The sequence below is a fragment of the Chanodichthys erythropterus genome, chromosome 21, assembly GCF_024489055.1.
Source record: "Chanodichthys erythropterus isolate Z2021 chromosome 21, ASM2448905v1, whole genome shotgun sequence".
In the NCBI taxonomy this organism is placed as follows: domain Eukaryota; kingdom Metazoa; phylum Chordata; class Actinopteri; order Cypriniformes; family Xenocyprididae; genus Chanodichthys; species Chanodichthys erythropterus.
Window position 1 is genome coordinate 6,387,671 of NC_090241.1, and position 21,498 is coordinate 6,409,168.

Consider the following 21,498-nt stretch of genomic DNA (forward strand, 5'->3'; position numbering starts at 1 on the left):
GGGTATCGACTGCTGTTAAAATAATTATAAAAAGTCAAATAAAAGTACAGCAGTAATCTGATAAAGCAATGCCAGCTGTACTCTCTATTGCTCATGGATTTTTTTTGTTGTTGTTGTCTTGAATAAAACCAGTTGCCACACACAAGTTATCTGATAAAATATTTTTGCAATTTGGAGTAATGACCATCAATGCTTTCTACTATCAACTGCGTATGCAAAGGTCACTGTATGCAATAACAAAAGACTGAGGTTTTATCATCTAACATATTTTTTTTTACATACTGTATATTTTAATTATCACATAGGCTACATTTTGAGACAAAACACTTATGTTTTTTTCTTTTTTTCTAATATACGTTTTTTTATAGCTACATTTTCCTAATTTCCTCAATTCTTCAATAACATTTCCTGATATTGAATTTCTGCCCCAAACTTGAACCAGACCCTAAAGGATTTAGGTCAAGACATACACTAGAACTGTGGTTCTCAAACTGAGTTCTGTGAAGGATAGCAAGTGTCTCATGAGTTGATTGCTGTTTGAACGTAAAAAAGGTCTGCAAAGATACAAAGCACAAATTCCACTTCAAACAGAGTTATTCTCTATATCAGTGCGCACTGTTTCTGAACTCCCTGAAACACCTCGATTGTAGTCTTAAATTTTCTTTTGGGAATGAATATTCCTCATTTAAATAATTCCCCACCAAGGCAAACACAAAAAAATAGGGCAGAGGCCTGGTTGAGTTGCATTAGTAGTGTGTTGTCACCATGTCCAAGAGATGCTGTTTTTCCAGCCCAAATCTATCAAAATGATAAGGCAAAACTAACTCCATGGTTAATATTTACACCAGAGAAGCTGAAACACATGGGCTATATCTGAAAACATAGGCAGCTGACTTGTTGCCTCGCTGACCTATCAGGCATTGACTTTGCAGGCAGTGTTTGCACATGAAGGCACCTCATGAACTGATTTCGGACAGATTTCTGGAAAAGTGAAAAACAATGGTCAAAAACATACATTTACACATCACCAAACGCAACTTTCAGATGCCATCTTTATTTTTTAGCTCAACTGTCACAAAATGGAAAGCACAAGATTGTGGGATATTCAAAAATCAGTCAGATGAAGGCATCTTCATGAGATGTGAAGCTAACTTTGGATTTGGATGTGCCTTGATGCCTTCCTACATTGGAATGCTCTTCCGAAGGCAGCATTTTTCAGTTTTCGGATGCATCCACGGTTATTGTAATGACATTTCCGAAACACGTTCAAAGCGGCCGACCAATCACAACACACTGGTCCAGCCGACCAAACAGAGCACATTGAGTTATTTGGCTTCAAAGAGGAACAAGAACTAAACAGAGTGTTACTGACAATTTTGAAAAATAATGTTTTTTGAACTTTCAAGCATGAATGTTCAAAATACACCCTTGCACATTCTCACCCATGAACATCACGGTATGTATGTTTGGTCCAAATTCTTAGATAGTGAAAGTAGCAGTCTGGCAAAATTATGGATCAATAAATGTGATTCTATTTCAAGACTGATATAATCGAAGGATAACTTGTACATTACTTACTGTAGGTTTCAGTTAGTTGGTGGTTTGCCCAGATTCAGGGTTTTAGGTGTTGTTGAAGTGGCAAGCAAACTGAAAAAGTTTAAGAATCACTGCTCAAGGACACAGCTGATTGTGATATCTGTCTGACTAGACTATGTTAACACAGTTATTGAAAGCAAAAGCGAAGAAAGATCTACAGAAAAGAAAAAAATGCAAATCTGAGCAGGATTGTAGTAAATTGATGGGAATCAGCTGAGTTTAACTGACCTTAAATGTTTGACAGAGTCATGCGTCCTTATCCTGAGAACAAGCACCAACTGAGTGTGACAGGAGAGGAGAGTTATGAACAGTGTGTGCTTTGCTTATTCTGTTCTCAAGCTGACAGACAGATAATTATGAGTGACACCACCTCACTCAGTGCATGCTCGTGAAATGAAACAGAGAAACACACAAATGCGCGGCATTTCATTTAAATGTTTGACGAGATACACGGGCGCGAGAAGAAAAGTGCTTATGCATCATTCCCTTTAGAGACTGGAACTGCCACTGGCTTGGTTAATCAAGAGTGCTGTACAGAGATCAAATGATGCACAACAAAACAAAGTATTAGAGCGAGCAAAGCAATTAAGCTGCAACCTACCTGAAATAGTAGGAATTAATTTCCAATAATAATACTTCACATATTGTGATATACAGGATGACACGCATTTTCCCAGCATGCGTTGGAGGTGTTGGTTTTATAATTAATGGTGATTGCTAAGGTAACTATTGCTTACCACTGCAGCATGAGAACACCCTAAAAACGACATAAATGTGTTAAATAACAATGTAGAAAACCCCAGCAACTGCATAGCAACATTCTAATAACAATTCTAGCATCTCTACATTTTTGTTTGGGAAAGCACAGACAAAATATTGTTTCATTGTGATAGTATTTAAAATATAGAATAATAATTTCTGTTTAACTTTATATGGTGTTTTCTCCTTTATATGCCTGACTATAACAATTCAGACAAGTGAGTGTTCAGTTTCAGGTTAAACGAATTTTGTAGACGGTGGGCCCCATTTAAACTCATAAGATTCTCATAGATCTATTAAAGATATGGCACAATTGTAAAAAAAAAAATATGGATTTGAACGCACTAAAATAGCACTGATGCAAACTATCACACATATTTCTACAAAGATAGTAGACTTCTGTCAGATGACCTACAAATATATCCGCTTTTCACACTGCTCCTAATAAAAATCCTTACATGTATCAAATTAATTAAAAATATATCAAAGATTAAAGCTTCTTCGAATTAAGTTGCAGGGTGCTTCTCTTGTGATTTGAATCAGATTCGCGATTCACATTCGAATAGTTCAGACCGCTTTGCGAACCCGTTTGAAAGGTATAGCCTACATGGAAAAGAATCGACTCAAATGATTCATTCAAACAATTCGTTTGCGAATCAAACATAAATGAGCAGCTCACATTTGCAACTGTTATTCTGTTGCAAAAGTAACGAAAAGGTCTGGAGAAATGTGAAAAATAAGTTTTAAGTCGAATAAGAGACAACAACTTTTTTTTTTTTCGGTCAAAGCTAATGATTTGAATAAGTAAACTTCTTTTGTAGGCCATTTCCCTTTACCGCCCGGGGTAAAGGAAGTCTCGCTTGCACTCTTGATCTCCGCTTGTGATGCTGTATTACACGGCTCGGTACCCGCTACACCCGATACAGCCAATCCGCGCCGCCGACGCGTGTGCCCACCTCTCACCTTCATCATCACCATCATCCTCATCCTCACAGTCAGAGCCAGACACCAGCCGAACAAGACACTCTCAGACAAACCTCATGTAGGAAGAGAGAGAGAGGAGAGGGAGAGATACTTAAGCCAGCGCTTTAGCATTATTTTCCCCTCAGAATGGAGTGATCAACTAGTGGATCCGGACAGCTTTTTCAGGTCCATGCTTGGATGTTTATATCTTTTCATCTCAGCTTTGAGTTTCATCACTGCAACCGGACACTTCAATTTGTCAAGACAGTCCAACCGCACCGGTATCAGAGCACATACATACATGGGGATCATCGCAGAATTGCCCGGAAGATGTGTATCACTGCTCCGCTGCTGAGATCTGTGTCGCCTGCGCTCGTCGTGGGATCGGATCCCTCGGTTCATGTCCCCGTGTCATTCCCGGTGAACTGAGATGGCTCTTTGCGCTGTGCTGCGACAGACACGCAGACCGCGGCAGGAGAATTGGACACATTTAGTTTTACTCACGACCTATTGCTTTTTTTGTATATTACCACTGAAACAACTTTGCGCGTTCCCATCATCGCTGAGCGACTGTCAAACACCCACCGGGTGGAACTGCTCCGGTAAGAGACCCGAACACGCTGCTCTGTTTAACTCTCTCCAGCGACGTGCACCTTTGCGCGTCTATTCTCTCAAGTTTGTCTGTTTTTAATGGAGTTAGGCCTATCAATTAATCATTGAGATAGGGGTTTCATTTAGAATAACTTGGCGCACAATTATGTTTAGTCCACCTGGAGTCTTGATAAGTCACCCATAAAAACATGTCTTTTGAGTTTGTGATCTAAATTGAATGTAATAAGATATATATAAAAAAGAAGTTTACTGCAAAATGATGGCAAAAAACACGTCTGTCGGTTGTCACACAAAAACAAACATACTAATCCGTCTCACGAACAAATGACTCTTAAGGAATCGTTCAGAAAGACTCGACGACATCACAAGTTATCGATTTCAACTCACTGAAATCTTCAGAGCAGGTACTACATCAACATTTGACTCACTGAACTGCAAGTGATTTTGAAATTGAGCACGTCGTTTTGTCTAGGCTACTTACGAATCTGAAATTTAAATAAGAATGACTGCAACATGTAGTAGCCTAGTCTTGTATATTTTGTAACGATTATATTTTATTTAATTAATGACATTTGAACATGTTCTGAAAATCTGACCTAAGATGATCTAGGCCTACCTAAACTTTTTTAAAATGTTATAATTACAATGCTGGTAGCATCTCATCAGGCAGAAAAATAACTTGTGAGGAAAATAATTGGGGGTGCAACAGCTTGTCACCCTCAAAGTTACACATTTGTACCTGTTTTATCCCATAATGGTGTAATACGATGCATATTATTACCTTAATGTGCTAATATGCATTCTTCAAGCATAAAGGTGTGAGGGTGCTGCTTCAGGGACTATCTAACAGGTACAATTTTTACTGTGGATTGTGATACTGAGAGGTAGCTCACATTTTCAGCACACCTGCAACTTTTGAGTTACCAGCAACGATTTGTAACCGCTAGGTAATTTGTGCATGTGAAATATGTGAAGGCTATCATCTGGCCCCAAACAAGTACATCTGGTGCTGCTTTACTCTATATCAGTGGAGTAAATGTGGCACTGAAAGGGAGCGCTTGTCGGAGATACTTTGGGAACAAAGGGCCCCGCTGTGCAATTATGTTTCTCTTTAAATAGCTGTAGGGGGGCAACAGTCTACAAGAAATCTGTCTGTTGCACAGACCTACAGTGACCTATGTGAAATGATTCAGGGCTGAAAATCCTGCGTAAAACAATTTACTCTCTATCTAGACACATCGGTAAGAAATCTAATTAAAATGAAGGGAATTAGAGTATAGCAGACCGGTATATTTGCTGTTGACATGTTCTTCTCTCCTCTTTCTCATTCTGTGTGCGTTGGGCTGGGCTCCGTCGTATCGATTCCTTCCCATCGCGTAACCCCACCACAGTGCTGTCACACGTGTTGAAAACAGGGCTTGATAAAATAAGCTGTCAGATAGACAAGCTGCCAGATGGCTGGCTTGACTATATTCCAATACAGATCTATCAGAGTCCATTACACTACAGGTCTTTTTGTTGTAAGCTTCTTTTCTCTTTGGCAGCTTTACAGTCATGCACACTAGTTTAGGCAGGTCACACCGCTGGTGAACTATTGAGAGCCTTGAGGAGCTAAGGGATTATTTGAATGTTTAAATGACCCATACATTCTTGCTTGCCTCTTACAGAATAATACACAGCCAATCATTCCTCTTAAAGTGCCCCATTATGCTGTTTAGAATATTACCTTTCATGCAGTAAGCAATATAGCTGTTTGTGAATGTAAAAGTCTCCTTAAAGGAAAGAATCGTCAGCAGTTCCAGTCTCACTTCTGTCACATATCAATGTAGGTTTGCAACAAATGTGCATAATGCCAGGCTAGCCTATGGTCTTCATTGACTGCATGCGGACAATGTCTACTTAGTACATTGACCAGGCCTCAAACACTGTAGTTGTACTGAGAAGCAACATGTTGTGTTGTCAACATGATGAGAAAAATCCACTGCAAATCCACTTTTCATGCACTTCCGGCGGACTCACACTGGAATTGATATGGTAAAACCGACGACATTGTTACTGTTCGTATCGCTGTGTGTCGTATACAAGTGCTGCTGAGGAAACGTCTGGAGCTAATGCTAAATGGGGGGATAACAATAAAACAGTGGAGTTTGAAAGTTTACATCAGTCGCGTTTCCACCGCAGGAACGTTCCCCTGGAACTAGGAACTTTGGGGTGGTGTGTTTCGACCCCATGAACCAGGGTCTAAATGAAGTTCTGGGTAGAAATGTCCCCCTCAGAAAGTCCCTGCTCACGAGGTAGTACTTTTTCAAAGTTCAGTTCACACAGCAATTTGATTGGTTGACTTTTGATTTTATTTAAAAAAAAAAAAACATTTTTAAAAGTCTGTCACGGTGTGTGCAGTAAAAGTTGTTTGCTATTCGAATCAACTATGGAGTTTAAAAAATACTGCCGATAGACTGACAACGAGGTTTAGGCTTTATCAAGCCTATATGTGGACTGTGGAGGTTGAAATCCACAGTCCTACGGGACTGGACTAATCATCATGGTACTTTAGACCGTGATGGAAACACAGACAGCAACAGGTCTGGGGGGAAAAAAGTTCCTGGGACAAATTATTCCAGGTAATTTTGGTGGAAACACGGCTATTGAAAATGTGTTCAAAACCTAGTGATATGATCTCTTGGAATCATTCTCAAATCATGCTGGATAACATGATCATAAGTTTTTTGTTTGTTTGTTTGTTTGTTTTTTTAATTCTGAAAGTAACATTTATTTTGTCTCCCAAATTGGTATGCTAATAATATATATATTTTTTAATTATAACTATATTTTTAATTAATTTAGAAATACATGTAAATTCCTCTCCTCTCATGTAAATGTATCTTGATTTAAGGATATTTTTACTAGAAAAGAACACCAAAACACTGAAAAAAGAAGATTTTTGCACTGCATAATTTAAGAGAACACCTGACTATTTGGGCCTTTCATCTGCAAATTTCTCTCTCTTTCAGACTGTGAAAGACCACAGGGATTAGTCTAATCCTGCACCTCAGCGCTTTATTTCTCATTCCTTAGACACTCGGTACGCCAGAGCCTATTTTGATTGTGTGTGTGTGTGTGTGTGAGAGAGAGGAAGAAATAGAAAGACTATGAGAGTGGAAGGTCTTCAGGGAAAGCTTGTCTGAGCTCCTGGGCTAATGAGGAAGTTGTGGTGCCCTATTTTGGGTTTCTTGGGGTTTTCCGTTCAGCTCTCTCTGTTTTATCCCTCCTTTAATGCCATTATTGAGATTTAATCCAGTAGAGCACAGGAAGGATGCCACTACTCAGTCAAGAAAAACGAGGAGGAAGAGAGTTCTCGCCTCTATTTATCTCTGTTCTGCCATCATTACTTGGCTCAGAGGAGGCATGACTAATGTATACCACCAGGAAGATGTTGCAGGGCTAATTGAATGGCTAACGCAAGAGTGTTTGTTATAAAATAATAATGCCGCTTGGCTCATTCAGGGAGAAAGAGCGAGTTGGTATTGAATAAGTGTGAGTTGTGTACCTGGAGGTGAGCAGGAGAAATAAAGGACAGTAATCGGAGAAGTCCCTCCAGAGTGCACACTCATAAAGCTGAGTGGTTAGGAAGAGCACCATGTTTAAATATGCATGATGGCAGATGTTTCTGTTTTTCATTCTGAACATTGTTATTTCCTCTGTTCTACGATTCCTAAACATTGAAAACAGGTTACGTGCTCACACACCTGCACAACATGCAAACACTGAAGTATTGCCGTGGATTTACAGCCACTAAACCTGTAAATAAACAGAAAGGTTTCAGTCTAGATATGATGTAATAAAGTAATAAATAAGACATATTTAAGATTCTTCACCTTGTCTTGGTTACTAATCAAAGCAGCAGTCTTTTGTAAATTAAAACATACTATTATGCTTTGTTAGGAATGATTGTTTCCCAAAAGTATGTACTTTTAAGGTGCTAATATGAACCTTTAAGGTACTAATATGTACCATTTAGGGGTAAGTAAGGTACAAAGATGTATACCTTTACACTTTTGTACCTTAGGGTACTGCCATACCTTTTTTTCTGAGAGTGATTCCTACATAGGTTTGTAACAAATTTGCATTATGCCCGCCTATGATCTTCATTGGTTTCCTGCATTTCTAATTTGACCTGCCCTCAAACACTGTAGTTGTAGCTGAGGCCTGTAAGAGTTTGGTTTGTGTTGTCGACATGTCGAGAAGATGTCTCCGGAGCTGAAATTCATATATGGTAATGGGTGTTTTGTTTTCAATATGTGCTATAAGCAGTAGGCCAATCACAACAGACTGGGCCATCTGACCAATCAGAGCAGAGTAGGGAAAGGAGGGTTTAGAGAGACCCAATCCTAGATTGAACTGTTTCAGACACTGTAAGATGTGCTGCAATGTAGAGCTGCAATGATTCTGGATTAACTGAGAATCACGATTTTTTTGTTTTAAATAGAGATCACAATTCTACCATGATTCTGAACAGACAACTAAACAAAAAAAAACCCCAAACATGTCATTTACATTGTTATGACAAAATGTTAATTGCTGCAGTCTATTTAATATGTTTAATTAATTTGAATTAATCATTTAAAAAATCGGTTTGAGTGAATGATTCAATGACTCACTCATAAATACTTCACTTGTTTCATTGCTGGATGAATCAGCATTTCTGAACAAATCTGTTGAATGAATGATTCAATGACAAATACATTTTTAACAGCCACTTTGTCACCACCTGGTGGCATAACAATGTAATAAATACAATTGTTAGTTGAAGAGCCAAGTTGATTTCAAAAGGTGATTTGCTCTATTTTGTTCGCTTTCTTAGACATCAGGGTTTATATCCGAACTATAAACTTTTATTCCAGTACTTCAGTTATAATTTGTATATTAACACGCAAATAACAATACTGTGTGGTTGAAAAGACTGTGAAGCTGTTTCATACCTAAACATGATAACTGCTTTCTCTGGGTCAAAGGCAGTGTAAACACAGATTTGAATGCTCCAGTGTGATTTTGTCAAAGGTTTAATAGACACAGGAGAATCATTGTCATTTAGGAATGAGATTGTGTGGGTGTTTGCATCAAGATCGCAATTTTTTTAACGATTAATCATGCAGCTCTGTAATGTATATCATGAGGAAATTAAAGAGTTTTTGACCTTGGATGCATGTCAGTCTATTATAGGAGACCTCCCAAATTAGGAAGCTTTAAAATCGCATGATAGGGACACTTTAAGTAGATGTTTTTAATGACAAACACCTGCCAAAGCCTTCATGTTTGTTGCATCAGTTCACTGTATGACTTTCCTTTTGACCTGAATCTATTTGTGCCCAAAGCCACAGTTTCATGTTCTTCAAATAATTACACAATTATGTGACGCATTTGCATCAGACAGTGGGCAATTATGCAGTATATCCTAGGGGTGCAAAAGATTTAGAACACAGCCCACAAATTTGGATGGGGCTGGAGTGGCCAGCTGCACAGAAACAAACATCAAATTTAGTGTTTGAACAATGATCCCTACGCGCAACAAGCAATGAACACAAGACAGAGGGATCGAGCCCAGGGCATTATGGGTGTTGAAGTTTCCCTACCATTTTAGCAAAAGGGAATGCCACAGCCCTTTTTCTCTGTCTAGTCATGCAGTACCAATTTAAAATGAAATTGCTTTTCTACTGCATATGCAGCCAAGTTTTATTAAAAGCGGTAAATTACCCTTTTAAAGTTAGTTAATGCACATAATTAGAATAAAACGTAATGGATGGAAATGATAGTAAATTACAAACAGAACTGAAACAATCTAGTCACTATTTCTGTGGTGTATTTAATGCATACTATTTCTCAGTTTAAAAATGAATATGCACACACATTCACAAATATAGGCCATTTAGAAACTACTATGTTAAAGATCTTCAGAGGAAAAGAATTACTGAGTGAATGCATGGCATAGCTTTAAAACGCAGTAAACTGTCAAATCACTTACCTTGTGTAGTGTTATTCTAAGTGGCTCACACTTTGCATAATAAAAGGCTGTTTGGTGTAAGCTACTGGTAAAACTGTTTAAAAGTAAATACATATTGAGCAGATTTTTTAGAGAAATGGTTTATTGCAGTCATGGCTCAATGAGTGCATTTACAAACAAAATGCTGATAATTATCAAAATCAGCTTGACTTTTTGAGATGATATTACTGGTGAAAGTATGTTTAAAGGCACACTATGTAAATTTTCACTGCTTATTCAAAACAAAGCTGTAGCTTGATGACGCTGAGATTGAGCGCGGAATCTTGGGAGTTGTCGTCTTCACCTCACAGCTGGTCGAAAAGAATCGGGAATCAGAAATCATGTTCATGGATGAGATTATTAATGTTACTGTAGTATGAAGCAGAGCAGAGCCGAGTTCTGTGCGAGCAGAAACGAGGCCATTGGAGTGATTGCAAATGAGAGACACATGGCTCGAGAGCAGTCACAGTCACAGTCACTTCCGCTTCTTCCGGCCATGCGGATGTGGGGTAAAGCAGCACTGTTTATCATATTAGATACATTTATGTGTTGAAAGTTGTTATGATGCTACTCTGCAGTCTTCTGCTCTGATTTGAAATGAAAATCTTTGGAATTGATTTTAATATTGTACAATCTGACACTATAAGCTTTTGTTGGTAACTTTTAGCATGATAAAATTTGCCAAATTTCTACTAAACAAACATGCAAAACGCTAGGCATGTATAAACTAAAATCAAACTAGAGCCAAGAACTAAAAACACTAGAACCAAATTCATGTAATATCAGGTAGGTCAGGCAAGCATTCAGACGAGATTTGTTTCATATTAAAAACAGAGATTTTCTAAAACAGAAGTGAGTGAAATCACATAATACCTTCCATTTGCAAAACTCATGATGTCTTTAAGGTCAGTCACTCAGGCAATGTCCCTCCATTTTCAAAGTGGTAAAAAGGTTGCTGCTTTGGAATGTACGTGGGCTCCTTAATTTGTTAAATTAGCACATGTAATCGAATTGTCTGTATTCTGGGAAACGTTTTATGCCCTTGAAACGTTTCAGATCATAATATGTGTATTTTTGTCAGCGTGTGCTCTCTGTCATCCAAACTCGCATTGTGACGTGATTCTCCAGATAAAATCTTGAGCGAATGTGATTTGTCTGGCTACACGAGACAGACAGGAAACACTGTTCATTCGATCGGTACTTATGGGCAGCTGTCACATGCAGCCATATGGCGGTGAAACCGAGCTCGACTCCCAGGGGCTTTGGGTCGATCCTCCACAGGTGTGCCAGAAGGTGCGAAGTTCAGTCCTTATTAACCTTGTGCACATAAACACGGTATTCCAAGGGTACCTCCGAAAAAGTCAGAGACAGAGCTTTGTCCTTCATTTAACATAACAGTTCAGTTCCTACTTGTCTATTTTTGAAAATGAAAGCCAACAAGCTCAATGGTAGATTAATGATGAGTGTATAAATACTACACTAATGGCCGGGCTATTCTTACTGGACCATCTGTTACGAGCGACAGGGTAGTGCTCACTTACATGCATTTGTTACCAAATGGCTAGCATCAACAACCGTCAGTGACTGAACCCAGGAGGTGTGACAGCCCAGAAATCACTACTGAAATAATGAGATTTCACTATATGGGAAATCAGTTTACTACAATGTAAAAAAAGAAGAGATTTTTTAGTTAATTTAAGTTAATTATTGGAGTATGTTTTACAAAAGAATACTGTTTGAGCTGACAAATAATTGTAATATTGAATATTGCAATATTTATTCTAAACAATTTATCATTTTTTTTATTCATTTGCCTACAAAATCATTAATTAAAATAGCTTCCCCTCCTTTTTGCAGTGACATCTCTTTTCTTCTCTGATAATGTGTTTACTGGTCAACCTGTCACTCACACATCATCACAGCAATAGCAAACCGCAATCATCCAACCATCCAATCAATTCCCAATGGACAAAATCAGGTCCCGCCCCAAATTTTTTCTTGTTAAAGAAGCCATTTCGCTTGGACATACACCACAATAGAGAAGAAATGACTATCGCAACTTCTGTTTCATGTCGACTTCAATTCACTTACTTACTCTTACTTTGTAATTAATTGTGGAATTTACTAGCAATTTCTAGGTGAAAAACGTTTCTATGGCAATTTTTTTCACTGTCAAGTTTTTGTAGCAGAGATGATAACAGTGAAGTTTTTTTTTTTAGTTGTCAGAGGTTTCCAGCCTATGCATTCAATTAATAGTGCAGAGAAAGCGTAGCTTTCCACACAGCCATGAGTGGGTCTCAATGGCCGACTAGTCGTCTCACAACTGACTACTGAGGCAGACTGGTATGTTTAGATTTTTTCAAGTTGATATTTTTAATTTGCAGTGCTTTAATTAGCATGATGTTAGCATGCAGTGCTTTAGCCTGTTAGTGACACACAAACCCGCCTCCCCTCACTCACTCGTCTCATTTGCTCCAGATGAGTATTGTTGGTGTTACAGGGCTTGAATTTTGGTGTAATTTTGCGTGTATTGCACATAATTTTACTCATTCCCGCAGATTTTGTGCTCACACCCAAAATGCGCTCACAGAAAGCTGCCTCTCTGTTCTTTTTTGCTGCTTATTGTGCTTACACAGTCAAATACACACAAAATCATGTCAATTATTCATGTAAACACTGTTATGTTTCAAGTGAATGTAAACAGTTGAGAAAGAAAACACTTGTAACAGTATAATGGATCTGTGCTTCAGGTCTTAAAGTGACAGCAGCTTAATATAACTGCTGCCAAATTATGAGATAATATTAAAAATATCTATATGGCAGTTTTTCCGCATGGTATTGATGTCAAAATTGTGGCCAGTAAAAATGCAGAGAGGCTAGTAACTTTGGAAAACCACTAACTACAGTGTCTGGTGAGAAAAAAAGTTAAAGCCCTGTATGTAACAATTTAAAAGATATGTATATATGAAGAGTTCAGATGCAAAAGCCTCTAAGTGCCATCTGAAATTTTCTTCTAAAATTAGCATTTTTATCAAGAAAGCACTAAAAGGCTTTTGCATCTGAACTCTTCATAGTGTAGTGTAGTTAGTGTAGTTAGTACTGTACTGTAGTTAGTATATATATATATATATATATATATATATATATATATATATATATATATATATATACACACATATATATATAATATATAAAGAAAAACAGAAGCAATGATTTATTTTTTTAGCTGTAAAAAAAGATGCACGTGATTTCACATTTATTACTATGTTGAAAATAAATCTTTTTAATGCTTCCTAATTACCTGACATCTCAAAAATACTGCAAATTATAATGTGTAATATAATGTCTCTGTTCATGAACACAACAGCGGTCTGGTAGCAATAACTCACATTAGTGTGAGCTTTAGGTAACACTACTGCAGATGCTTAGTAGCTTTTGCACCCTGCGGGTTAATGATTCTCAAATCCATTTGCATATTCATTTATTCATTTAACAGATGTTTTAGTTCAAAGAAACTTTGCCCCGAGTTCATTAGCACAACATATGCAAGCACAGATTTCTTGTGATGTGTTGTTTGTCAGCAAATGTTCTGATATCTCCGATGTCATCTTTGGTATACTTTCAGTTCTGTTGTTATCAGTGTATTTCCTATGCCACTTCCTGTGTGATGTTCATTGTTTACCCAAACAGTGTACCTAGCTAAGCTACCAACACGGTCTGTTTTTTTAAAGAAAAAATGAGCTAAGCTAAGCTGAAACTTTTGGAAAAAGTTGCCAGTTACACTAGAAACTTGCTCTGTAGTTTGCTATATTTAAACCACTTGATATTAAATATGAAATATAAAAATATTAAAGTTTAATTTAAGCATAATAAAGACCTTCTAAAATCATATCACCAGTTAACGGAGATGTAGATGTGCAGTGTGAATTGAATTTGAGACAGACAACCAAGCTACATGCAACCAGTGTAGCCTGATTCGCCAATGAAAGTTAGTTATTTTTAATGAGTCAATTAAAATGACTCACAAATGAGTCACACACAAACTCTAAAACATCTCACTTACACACTGAAATAGTTGGAGTGGTTACCAAATTAACATCTGACTCACTTGCTGAGCCACAAGCCATACTTTCAGTCATATTCGATTCGAAATAAGAGATGCAACACACTGTAATGGACAAATATGTTCTTCTGCTTGTGTACATTGACCTACAAACAGTAAAACCACTTTTCTAATTTCTGTTCAGTGCTTTACTCTATTTTGTGCCACAATGTAATGTCTTTGAATGATCTTTATTAAGCTGTTATAAGCAAATATGTTATCAATTTTAGTAATTCATCAGCATATCATGTAACAAATTTTAATTGACTGACAGCCCTTTTTACAAGTTATATATATATATATATATATATATATATATATATATATATATATATATATATATTATTTTTTTAATGAGTCAATTAAAGTGTGTGTATATATATATATATATATATATATATATATATATATCACACACACACACACAGATCAGGCATAACATTATGAGCACTGACAGGTGAAGTGAATAACACTGATTCTCTCTTCATCACGGCACCTGTTAGTGGATGCCTGGTTGGGATATATTAGGCAGCAAGTGAACATTTAGTTCTCCGAGTTGATGTGTTAGAAGCAGGAAAAATGGGCAAGCTTAAGGATTTGAGAGAGTTTGACAAGGGCCAAATTGTGATGGCTAGACGACTCGGTCAGAGCATCTCCAAAACTGCAGCTTTTGTGGGGTGTTCCCGGTCTGCAGTGGTCAGTATCCATCAAAAGTGGTCCAAGGAAGGAACAGTGGTGAACCGGCGACAGGGTCAAGGGCGGCCAAGGCTCATTGATGCACGTGGGGAGCGAAGGCTGGCCCGTGTGGTCCGATCCAACAGACGAGCTACTGTAGTTCAAATTGCTCAAGAAGTTAATGCTGGTTCTGATAGAAAGGTGTCAGAATACACAGTGCATCACAGTTTGTTGTGTATGGAGCTGCATAGCCGCAGACCAGTCAGGATGCCCATGCTGACCCCTGTCCACCGCCGAAAGTGCCAACACGTGAGCATCAGAACTGGACAACGGAACAATGGTAGAAGGTGGCCTGGTCTGATGAATCACGTTTTCTTTTACATCACGTGGATGGCCCAGGTGCGTGTACGTCGCTTACCCGGGGAACACGTGGCACTTTGTGTTCGATTAATGTAATCGTTAAGGAACCATAATCATTCAATTTCTTATGTTACACTATAGTAAATTCAGTGATTGAACTCAAAGCACAAAATCTGAATGCTGGTTTTTCATGTGAAGCACTGAATCCACTGACTATGATGAATGGAAATGGAAGTGACCCCAGAGCTGGTTGTGCCACAGCTCCTACTCTGAAATCCTCTTTTGTGTTTGCGTTTGCAGTGTCATATGGTGTGTGTCGTCTTTCCCTTCTACTCAGCCTGCTTGTCTCTGGTTCATTATCATTCCTCACAGACTTACTTATCCTGAGACTTTGGCTGCTTGTCTTGTTTCAGCACCGCTGTATCACTCTGTGCTTCCCCCTCCACATCTCTCTCTCTCTCTCACACACACACACACACACACACACACAAACTCGCATACTCACTCATTTGTCTCGGCTAAGTAGTCGGCACCATCACTGAGGATGATGGGCTGCACAGCTAGACACAACTGATCCGGCAATATTTAAATTTTATGCATGTCTCATCTCAGCGAGAGAAATCATAGCGCCCATCTGTGCGCTGCGCTCGCTCTCTCCATTCCTGTATCTTATTTTCTCTCTCCTCTTCTCATTAATTTGGGCTCAGGTCAGTTTGTCTACACGAGTGTCATATGTTTATCAATATAGCATGTTTTCAAAATCTCAAAATAATTCCAATAATCCTGCACAACCTGCCAGAGAAACATTACACATAGGAATTTATTGTTTTGTTTTTTTGTTTTTGTTTTTTGAATGTCTTAAGCCCAGCATGATTTTCTTTTCAGAAGAATGAAGAGCTTTTTCTATTTAAATATATTTTAAAGGTGCCATCGAACGTTTTTTTTACAAGATGTAATAAAAGTCTAAGGTGTCCCCTGAATGTGTCTGTGAAGTTTCAGCTCAAAATACCCCATATTTTAACTGCCTATTTTGAGGCATAATTAGAAATGCGCCAATTCAGGGCTGCTGCCCCTTTAATTGCTCGTGCTCTCCGCCCCCTCCCGAGCTCTCGACTCTATCATTGCATAAACAAAGTTCACACAGCTAATATAACCCTCAAAATGGATCTTTACAAAGTGTTCGTCATGCAGCATGTCTAATCACGTAAGTACAGTGTTTATTTGGATGTTTACATTTGATTCTGAATGAATTCGAGGCTGTGCTCTGTGGCTAATGGCTAATGCTACACTGTTGGAGAGATTTATAAAGAATGAAGTTGTATTTATGAATTATACAGACTGCAAGTGTTTAAAAATAAAAATAGCGACGGCTCTTGTCTCCGTGAATACAGTAAGAAACAATGGTAACTTTAACCACATTTAACAGTACATTAGCATCATGCTAACGAAACATTTAGAAAGACAATTTACAAATATCATTTAAAATATCATGATATCATGGATCATGTCAGTTATTATTGCTCCATCTGCCATTTTTTGCTATTGTCCTTGCTTGCTTACCTAGTCTGATGATTCAGCTGTGCATCCAGACGTTAATACTGGCTGCCCTTGTCTAATGCCTTTCATAATGTTGGGAACATGGGCTGGCATATGCAAATATTGGGGGCGTACACCCCAACTGTTACGTAACAGTCAGTGTTATGTTGAGATTCGCCTGTTCTTTGGAGGTCTTTTAAACAAATAAGATTTATATAAGAAGGAGGAAACAATGGAGCTTGAGACTCACTGTATGTCATTTCCATGTACTGAACTCTTGTTATTCAACTATGCCGAGGTAAATTCAATTTTTGATTCGATGGCATCTTTAAAATGTAATTTATTCCTGTGATGCAAAGCTGAATTTTCAGCATCATTACTCTTCAGTGTCACATGATCCTTCAGAAATCATTCTAATATGCTGATTTGCTGCTCAAAAAAACATATATTGTAATTTTCAATGTAGAAAACAGTTATACAGTTTTTTTTTCAGGATATTTGATAAATAGAAAGCTCAAAAGAACAGCATTTATTTGAAATATAATCTTTTGTAATATTATAAATGTCTTTACTGTCACTTTTGATCCATTTAATGCGTTCTTGCTGAATAAAAGTATGAATTTTAATGAAACAAATAGTTTGAATAGTATTGTACTTAAGTCAGTGCTGTGTACTTAAAACATATTGCAACTTTATTGTATTAAAGGGATATTTAATTAATGTTCAAATATATTCTTTGTGAGCACTTTTTTTCAACCCACTAGTGATCAAGTAAAAGTATGTCATTTGTACCAGCTTTTAATGCATAGAATATACTGTATTCGCAGTCAAGTATACAGTTGGATATGCAGTTTTTCATCTGACAGTGCAGCACATACAATATTCAATGTGTTTAATGTCAATTTATTAGTCAATCTTAAGTATGTTAAAAACAACTGTTCATGAAAATGTATTCCCATACAGTGCAATCTAACCTTTTAATTCATATAAATTATATTGCCTGAAATCTACTTCTTAAAAATGTACTCTAGGATTTCAAGTATATGATCAATACCCTTAAGTGCACTTTTTAAGACCTTTGTTCATCTTCAGAACAAAAAAATTAAGATATTTTTCATAAAATCTGATGACTCAGTGAGGCCTCCATTGCCAGCAAGACAATTAACTCTTCCAGATGCCCAGAAAGACATATTTAAAACAGTTCATGTGACTACAGTGGTTCAACCTTGATGTTTTGAAGCGACTAGTGCACCAAAAAAACTAAATAGTGACTTTATTCAACAATATCTAGTGATGGGCGATTTCAAAACACTGCTTCATGAAGCTTCAAAGCTTTACGAATCTTTTGTTTCGAATCAGTGGTTCGGAGCATGTATCAAACTGCCAAAGTCACGTGATTTCAGTAAACGAGGCTTCGTTATGTCATAAGTGTTTCGAAATTTCAATGGTTCACCACTGGGGGGCGCTCCGAATTACTGATTCGAAACAAAAGATTCGTAAAGCTTCGAAGCTTCATGAAGCAGTGTTTTGAAATCACCCATCACTAGATATTGTTGAGTAAAGTCGTTATTTTGTTTTTTTTGGCGCACAAAAATGTCTTTAGTAGCTTTCTGGGCATTGAAAGTTTTAATTGTCTTGCTGTCAATGCAACGCTCTCTTTTACAATCGCTTGAGCTGTCAATCATACAGCGTGAGAAAATATTCATTAAAAAAATCTTCCTGACCTTAAAACTATAACCAATATTTGTGTATGTTTCATGACAGGGTTCGAAGAGCAGGACACCGATCTTTTTCTGTGTGACACAAACACGTGCAAGTTTGACGGCGAGTGCCTGCGAATCGGGGACACGGTGACGTGCATCTGTGATTTTAAGGTAGGAATCAATGTTCCTCAAATACTAACATTTGCATGCTTTTTTAGCACCACGTGTTAAAAGCCACACGCAGAGTAAACAAGCTGTCACAAATTAAAATACACCTCCACATGCCTTCTCACATGAAACACACACACACATACACACACATTCTCTCACTCGGTCAGAGTGCTCTGCTTCACTCAGACATCATGCATCTGTGTCTCGTTGCAGGCCAAGCTGCATCACTCAGGTAAATAGCATTATCTGTCTGCTCGCGCAGTGCGCGGGGGGGAATTTCCTTTGATGCATCTGCTCAATCGCCCAGCCTCGCTCGGCACAAAGATGCCTTGTGCACTTAAGAAGGGTCACGCTGCTTTCATTTCTGCCCTTAATACAATTGAGCGGCACTAACGCTAGTCTGGGGCCATGTGAGTGCCTCTAGCTGTGGTGGGGAGGGTTATCGGTTAAGTATCATGCACAGCGAGAGACGGTACCCGCCGCTTTAAGGGCGTGTGTGGGGATGCCCTACTCCTGTGGTTGGACGCTGCTGCCCAAAGCCCTGCCCTGCCTCCAGACTCCCAAACAGAAAGTGGAATGGGAGAAGTGTGTGTAAGAGAGAGAGAGATGAATGGATGTGATTCGCCCAAGTTCACTTACTGACATGCTATTGATCCAACTCTCATACTCGGAGAGAGAGCGAAGGACAGAAATGGAAGGCGGTCAGTCTCTTTCTGGACCACTACCTACACCAAATGGAATTGCAATCTGTTTGTTTGTTTGAGTGACCCGACTGAGCAAGGCATAAAAACACTGGCACATTCAACTGGTGTTGGTTTGGGGCCGGGACTACCTGTTTGTCCAAACAATGGAGGATGGGAAGTGTTTAAAAAAACACATTGTTGAACATGGTGCCTTATAAATGGAACACTCACGGCATGAGATACTTACAAATGCATCGGACACATGTAGCTATAGACCAATAATTAATAAGTAACCACAGATGGAAAACAATAACACATATTGTGTAAACACCTATTTACTAATATAATATAAAATACTGTTCACAAGTTTGGGGTCTTTTGAAAGAAGTCTCTTATGCTACCCAATACAGTAACATTGTGAAATATTTTTTACAATTTAAAATAACTCTTTTCTATTAAAGCTGCATTCCGTTACTTTTTTTTTTGTTTTGTTCAGATGACATTTTCCAGTGAAAATTCTTATTTTGGTCATACTTCCAAGATGTAGAATCTGTGATTCCGAAGTACAGTATCCACACCAGTGTGGTCACTCACTGACAGCAAACATTAGATTCATCCGCGCTGAGGAGCCGTGCCGATGCACAACCCACATAACGATGATAATTCCACAAATCACTGCAATTGCAGGTTTCAAACAGAGATGGCGACAAAGAGGCAAAACTTACGGACTGCAGCTTTAAAATGTAATTTATTCCTGTGATGCAAAGCTGAATTTTCAGCATCAATACTCCAGTAGTGTCACGAGATCCTTCAGAAATCATTCTAATATGTTTATTTAGTGCTCAAGAAATATTTTTATCAATGTTGGAAACTATTGTGCTGCTTAAAAATTTGGTGTAAACTGTGATGCTTTTTTTCAGGATGAATAGAATTTCAAAAGTACAGTATGTGAATTTGAAATACCTGTGCATCTTTAAAATCTCCTGTGTGTGGCGGCTGTATTTTTATCTGCATAAAATTCAAGCAAAATGCTTTTTCTCTCTTTAATTTATCCTTGCACTCTGGCCATCTGTCTCGCAGTCCGCGAGTCAAATAACTATGTGCAAGTGCCAAAGAACTATATAATATCTGGTCTGGCATGGCTCTGAGTCTGTCATGGAGTCTGTCATGTTCCAATTTAGAAAAGAAAAACACTGAAAAACATACACCGACACACTTTAAATTACACATCTGTGCATGTAACTGTCATACAATAATGGATCCAATAGAGGAACCAGTGCAAGAGTAGTATACTTGCACAAAGCTCAAATGGAATATGGTAATGGAAAATCCGAATGGAAATTTACTGGTTCAAGAGAACATTTTATACAGTAGGAACGATGTTCAGTTTCCTGTTGAAAGCAATGTTGTTAAAGAATAAAGGTTTTAATTTACTCAAATAGGATATTTTAAAATACAAATATACAAGAAAATGTAATGTCTTTTATTTTATTGAAATACATAGTTTTTGTATTGTAATATATAGTAGTTTATTGAAATTAAAGGCTGGAATACAATACATGGCTTTTAAAATCTGAACAGATTTTAAAACACTAGACTTCATACACTTGCCAATTGAAGATCAGACTACCAGACTTTCAACTCAGTTTCTGCATACTAACAAATGCTTTCATCATAGCTAACAGTGCAAATGCGATGTAACTAAGAGATTATTCTAATAAAATGGGAGTTTTGGCACAAGTCTAGAACTCAGTCACTGATAAACTCACGCTGTTTGATTGACAGCTCAAGCGATTGTAAAAGAGAGCGTTCTTTGATCGATTTTCATCCTACTAAGAGAAACGACATGAAGTTGACCATTTAGTCACTAATTGACTGACACATAGACAAAGAACATCTGACTGTACATGAATCATTACATATCAGATCAGGCCTTAGAATTAACACAGTTACTTACATGTTGTTGCATTACTGTCGCGTCCATATCATAAAAGATTGATTGATTTGAGATGATTGATTTACCAAAGAATCCACAGTGAAATGTACTGAATAAAAATAAATAAAGCTCAACTGAGACATTCACATTGTTGAAAATAAATAACCATATTTTCGCATTAGGATCCTTTGAAAGGTAATGTTATTTTTAGTCCTGTATCGCTATTCTCTACTCGTCATCTCACTAACAGGCGAGTGGGCGGGGCTAATGTTGCAATGATGAAGTAGGCGTTGATTTGTTCTGCGGAGGTGGCATTTCACCTATCTATTAGCATATTCCAGGATCGCTGGTGTCAATAAAAGCTT

The 21,498-nt window shown here is 37.8% G+C and overlaps 1 protein-coding gene across 1 annotated transcript in view; it reads left to right on the forward strand.

The window, feature by feature from the left end:
• The first annotated feature begins 3,748 nt into the window (after positions 1–3,748).
• The window catches only part of tmeff2b (transmembrane protein with EGF-like and two follistatin-like domains 2b), an 81,530-nt gene continuing 63,780 nt past the window's right edge, over positions 3,749–21,498 (forward strand). The window contains exons 1-2 of the mRNA XM_067373926.1: positions 3,749–3,920; positions 18,405–18,514. Of these exons, the coding sequence (XP_067230027.1) occupies positions 3,749–3,920; positions 18,405–18,514 (282 nt within the window). The remainder of the gene's footprint in view (positions 3,921–18,404; positions 18,515–21,498) is intronic.